This window comes from Buceros rhinoceros, unplaced genomic scaffold, assembly GCF_000710305.1.
Source record: "Buceros rhinoceros silvestris isolate BGI_N320 unplaced genomic scaffold, ASM71030v1 scaffold548, whole genome shotgun sequence".
NCBI classification, from domain to species: domain Eukaryota; kingdom Metazoa; phylum Chordata; class Aves; order Bucerotiformes; family Bucerotidae; genus Buceros; species Buceros rhinoceros.
This window is the reverse complement of record NW_010424845.1, coordinates 12,393-18,141: the sequence shown is the minus strand read 5'-3', so window position 1 is coordinate 18,141 and position 5,749 is coordinate 12,393. Positions and strand designations below refer to the sequence as shown.

Below are 5,749 nucleotides of genomic sequence, written 5' to 3'. Positions count from 1 at the left end.
GAGTGTTCTGCTGAAATTTAAAGGCTGTTTCTGACACACATTTTTCTCTCCCCACCCCTTTCCTTGGCAGGACGGCCGTGCAGCCTCAGCAGTTCTGGTCAGTGCGATGTTCTGTTTCTGTCACCTCTTCTCTAATCCAGGCCCTGCTATGCAGCTGTTGAACACAAAGAGACCTGGAATCGTACTATGGCCATCTCACAGGAGGTAGAGTATCCTGGCTAAACGCTACGCAAGCAAGCTAAACCCCTCATGCTAAAAACCGCCCAAGCAGTACACGTGCATCAGCCATGGCACTCGGCTTGGACGGGTCCTAACTGATGTTTACGGCCACTTCCATTTTACCCACACTGATGGAACAATGGAGGGACAAAATTGACTGTTACGGTAGCTTTGCTCACTAGTTCAGGAATGCTGACCTCAGAAACCTCTAGTCAACAGGGCCTGGGTGAGCCCCTCTCCCTGCACCAGCTTCATCCTTACAGGAGTTTGCACTCTCAATTTTTTTTTACAATTTCCATTTAGCAGAGGAAAAACTGCCTGTTGCAGTGAACCACAGATGTAGTGTTATGTATTAATAATGATCCTTCAGTGTCTGACTAACAAAGTCATTCATCTGTTACTGGTAAGCCTGAAAAACCATTGCGCAGCACCTTTTCTCCTCAAAGGTGAGCAGAAATGATCTTCAGCTGAGAGCTAAAGGCCAGCTCCCTTCCTCTCAAGGTCCAGTTCTTGTAATTAAACAGAAATAGAAGTGTAGATTTTGTGCCAGCTGCAAGGATGCTGGAGAACATGGGAACTCCAGTCTGTAACTGGGATGGACTCACACTATCACTGGATTTCAAGGTAGACTTCAAGTACAGAATGAAAATTGGTGTCCTAGGATGTGGATTTCAGTACTGGCTTTCTCTCTCTGCAGATACATAGGATACATTTGTGATCTAATAGCAGACAAGCCTGTCATTCCTCACTGCAAACCACTCACCATCAAGTCAGTCACCCTCAGCCCAGTCCCCTGTTTCAACAAGCAACGAAATGGCTGCCGGCCCTTCTGTGACATTCTCAGTGGAGAAACCAGAATCCTCACCACTTCCCAGGAGTATGAAAGAATGAAGTGAGTTGCTGTGATCTCCTACCATCCTAAAGAGCTTAATGCAAGGAGGCTTTTGTCCTGCTGTCCCATGTCCGGTACCTGTGCTGCGGTCGTTGACAGGCTGCCTGGTAAAAGATGGGGGGCATTTAGGAATGGGAAGTTAGTGCCTAGTGTTGAAATGAACCACCAGAGGGAAGCTGGGGTTGTCAGGCGGTGGGATACCTCCACAAACACAGTTCAGCGCCGTGCTGGTTTCCCCCGTGAAATGTTTTCATTTCAACTAAGCCCAACGCTAAGCAAAGTACTGGATGCATCTTCTGTTTGCTTGACCTGAACGGGATGATGGCTTTGGTTGATGGGTGGTAATGGAATGGTGCCAGGGAGCTTAACTGTGGGTTTCCTTCTCTTCCCCTCAAAGAGAATACCGTGTGCAGGAAGGGAAAGTCCTAATTCCACTGGGAGCTACAGTCCATGGAGATGTGGTTGTTTCTGTCTACCATATGAGATCAACCATTGGGGGACGCCTTCAAGCAAAAGTAGGAGTTTGTTTAACACCTTCTGCACGGTAGAGGCAATGGAGCTAACTAAGAGGTGGCCAAATATGGGGTCTATGAATGCACATGGCCTTGTGATGGGAGCTCCCTTACTTGGCAGTTGACATCATAGAAATTTGAGCAGGGCCAAGTGCTCCGTTAACCTCTGTAGCGATGAGGGTTAATGGGCTCGCTCGGTGAAAGAACCTGTTCAAATTGTAGTGACTGAAAGCACAAAAAGTGAGGGGAGAACCAAGTTTTGCCCCATCTGTACCACCCCATTCGCTCCCTGCAGATGGGTGCTGTGGGGCCGGTCAGCCACAACCAGCTGGGTGTGGTGGCTGCATCCTCAAACAGTCACTCTATCCACTGATACTTGATAATTTACCTGATGATATGTTTGAAACCTTAATATTCAAGTCACAGAGTGACCAGTTAATGGTTTTCTCTTCTTAAGTTGTTACTGGTGCAGTTTGCTGTATAGATGGCACTTTACCAAGCCTCTACTGCAAGTGAAATGGTCTTAGATTTTCCAGGGGGACAAATCTGCTGCTCCAATGTATTCACTGGAGCAGATACTGGTTTTCTTTAACTGCTAAAGTGTCAAGTAGATGCCAGAAATAAAGACAAGCAGGGAAAGAAGCCAGATTCCTGAACGCTGTGAAGGCACTTTGCTGTATGGAGGCAGCAGCTGGAAATGTTTGGGTTTGAGAAAGAAAAGCTCTGCTTTCTGTCGAATGAGCTGAACGAGTTAGCTTAGATAGTACTTACGGTTAGTCTGTGTAGTAAGGAGCAGTAAGGCAGATTTAACTAACTGTCTGCATGTGCTATAAACAAATACTTTCATTTAACGAATTTAAGCACTTGCTCTGTGGTTGTTTGTTTGGTTTTTTTTTCAGATGACCAACACACAAATATTCCAAATTCAGTTTCACACTGGCTTCATAGCCCTGGGAACAACCACACTGAAATTCACCAAGTGAGTATTTTAAGCTGAACGTTAATCAAACCTGAAACATAAAAGCCTTTTGAAGGCTGAAGGAGAATATTCACAGGTGAAAAGTGAACACCGTGGGTGTGTGCAAATGTTGAAAGCCTTCATACAGCTTAGCAGAAATATCCTCTTTAACTGGGCAGCTCTTGTCCCCATTTAGGCCTGAACTGGATGCCTGTGACTCTCCAGACAAATACCCCCAGCTCTTTCATGTTATACTGGACATCGAAATACAATCCACTGATCGACAAACCGAATTAACTCCCCCGTGGGAGAACTTCACGACAAAAGACATCAATCCAACCATTCTCTTCTCCTCTCACCAGGAGCATCAGGACACTCTTGCTTTGGCAGGTAAGAGCTGGAAGGATTTGTCCAGTGGACGTGCTTACCTGCCTGCCAGACTTTGTTTCGCTGGATTTTCTTTCTTTGGTGCTCTGTGCTGCAGGTAGAGCTCCCACCGATTCGCCCCAGGATAACATCAGAAATGTCGGGCAGAGCGCATTCTTCTCATCTCTCAGCTGGCAAGGTATGCAGCCTGGGTCTGCCTAGGAACATCTGCTTTGGACAAGACAAACAACTGTTTTTTCTGGCCTCACTGGAGCAGAGGGTCAGGCTGAGGGATCTGATTGTAACGTGTCTTTCCCATTAGATCACAGTGTATTGCTGGTCACACCCTTATGTTGCAACCAGTGGGAATTAATTTCCCCACAACCTCCTCTTCAGTCATTGCTGCTTGTGCTGAATATCACAATTATTGACATCATTCTAGTGTAAAGCTTTGACTGAGGCCTCTTTGATGCTAAAATCAAATTTAAGCTGCTCTTTCCTCATGTTGCACTTTAGAGATGGTGCCATGAGGATGTAGCACAGAGAGTGTTTGTCTGAGAGGCCATCTCATAATGCTGAACACCTTGAAAATCTCACAGCGTGGCCAAGTGCAGCACTGGGAAGGAACTTGGTGTAAGAGATCCTTGTGGGTACTGCTAGAAGGGTGGTTGATGTCACGACTCCTTTCCCATGAGCCGTGTTTTGGCTAAGGGAGGCTGGAGACCATCTTGGATGCTTGGTCCTGACCCAGAAACTCATTCGTTGTGTCTCTGGGTGTTACACTTGCTGACTCGTCAGGCTTAAGGAGAGTCAATGAACCTCCATCTCCATAAAGCTGTCTCCCTACAATTCAGACCAGCAAAGACTTTTAAGTCTTTGTGATATTCTCAGTAGCTTTTTCTTCTGCTTGTAAGCTGATTTTGATGGGACCTTTGTGATGATGAAACTAACAGCTACCTCATTTTATTTTTAATCATCATTTAGATCAGAAATCTGACAAAAGTAGCTCTCACCCCACCTCAGAGGATCGAGCAGCGTTGGTGCATGAGGAAAGCGAACAGTCAGATGACGAACTCTTGTCCCTTTCCAGTCAGCACAGTAATGCCAGTGGTGACAAGCCTCATGGGACACCAAAACACAGCAAAAAGCAGCAAGAGCCTCCTGCCCCACCTCCACCTGAAGACGTGGACCTGCTGGGCCTGGATGGTAGCCCTATGAGCAAGAGTTTTCCCTCGCAGCCCACTGCTGCCCCCTCTAACTCAGACTTGCTGAATGATTTGTTTGGGGTTGGTGGGACAGGTTCCCAGAGTCAAAGTGGACAACCCGCTGCTGAGGAGGTCTTCCATGTGGGGGGACCTGGATCTGTGCAGTCAACTCCTCGGCGTTCTGCAGCTTCGGCATCCCCATCCCCATCCCCGAGGGTAGGAGAAGGTAATAGTGGCCATGCCTAGTGTGTGACTTAAGGCACAGGCTGTGAGAATTCTGCCTGGGTGATCTGCTCTGGGTTGTTGGATTCTTCTGAGTTTCATGAAAACTCAGAGCTACGAGGGGTCCCAAGAGGCCAACCAGCTCCTCTACTCTGAGACAGGCATTGGTGCAGCTTCACAGTCAAGAACACACACCACATTAAGTAGTTTGTTCCCTAAAGTCTCTACCGGAGCTCACCCAAGGGTTTGGGTGGCTCCTTACACTGACAGCCACTGGAGATCATCAGTTTTGCTCTTACTATATGTCTCACAATGCATGTGAGGAGAATATGTATTAATTAAAAAAAAACCCTCTCAGATTTGGGTAGCCCCATAGCAGTTCAAATTTAATTTCTCTTTTAACTTCAGGGGGTTTGGAGCTGCGATGCTGATCCTGGACTGTGAAATATGGCTACACAGTTGTGCTGTTTCTGATTCTTCTGCAGACAAGATAGGCAGTGTGGGACGATGTTTTGTTTCTTCAATGGCGGATTGAGATCAGGCTGGCAGAGGGAGTGGTTGAATGGGTATTAGAAAAAGGATCTTCTGGAGAGTTGAGTGAACAGAGGAGATCAAGTGAAAAGCACAGTTAAGAGCCCAGTCTGAGTTGCTCAGACTCACCGAGGGTCTCTGGAATAGACAAAGGCAAAATGCAAACAAGTGGCTGGATCTGGCAGCAGGTCTCTGCGCCGCACTGAGCTGCACGGCCTCCCCGTGTTTGGGTTGGCCGAACCCTTTACGTTACATTTCAAGAGCTGATGTTGTTGACACGTACCTGATCCAAAGAGCATGGTGTGCTTACTTTACTTCTTCTCAGCAACTAATAACTTAAAGCGTTTGCAACACCTGCCAACTTTCTTGTACAGAAATAGTAGTTTTTCATCCTGGTAGCACCCAGCACAGGATGGCCATGCAGCCAGTTTCTGAGGGCTCTTCTTGAGTCCTCCTTTCTTTGCTAGAATAAAAAAACCTGTAGGTTGGGGATGTTTGTCTTCTAGTACACTCAAACACCAGATTTGCCCATGTGTTTTTTCAAAGTGAAAGGGAAGGGAGCAGTTATAGAACCACAGGGCTGGTTTGGGTTGAAGCTTCACAGCTCCCCCAGTGCAACCCCCTGCAGGGAGCAGGGACATCTGCACCCAGAGCAGGGTGCTCAGAGCCCCAAGGGCCAACCTGACCTGCCATGGGGCCAGCGATGGGGCTTCTGCCACCTGCTGGGGCAACCTGGGCCAGGCTCTCACCACCCTCAGCAGCAACAATCTCTCCCTTCTCTCTGCTCTCAATCTCCCTCTGTCAGTGGAACCATCAGCCCTTGTCCTGTCCCCACAGCTCCTGC

General features: G+C 47.6%; 1 protein-coding gene across 1 annotated transcript in view; it reads left to right on the top strand.

Annotated features, from left to right (window-relative positions):
* Positions 1–5,749, top strand: part of DNAJC6 (DnaJ (Hsp40) homolog, subfamily C, member 6) — a 24,971-nt gene that overhangs the window by 8,043 nt on the left and 11,179 nt on the right. The window contains exons 5-11 of the mRNA XM_010140908.1: positions 71–204; positions 917–1,111; positions 1,509–1,626; positions 2,523–2,602; positions 2,778–2,971; positions 3,066–3,146; positions 3,932–4,378. Of these exons, the coding sequence (XP_010139210.1) occupies positions 71–204; positions 917–1,111; positions 1,509–1,626; positions 2,523–2,602; positions 2,778–2,971; positions 3,066–3,146; positions 3,932–4,378 (1,249 nt within the window). The remainder of the gene's footprint in view (positions 1–70; positions 205–916; positions 1,112–1,508; positions 1,627–2,522; positions 2,603–2,777; positions 2,972–3,065; positions 3,147–3,931; positions 4,379–5,749) is intronic.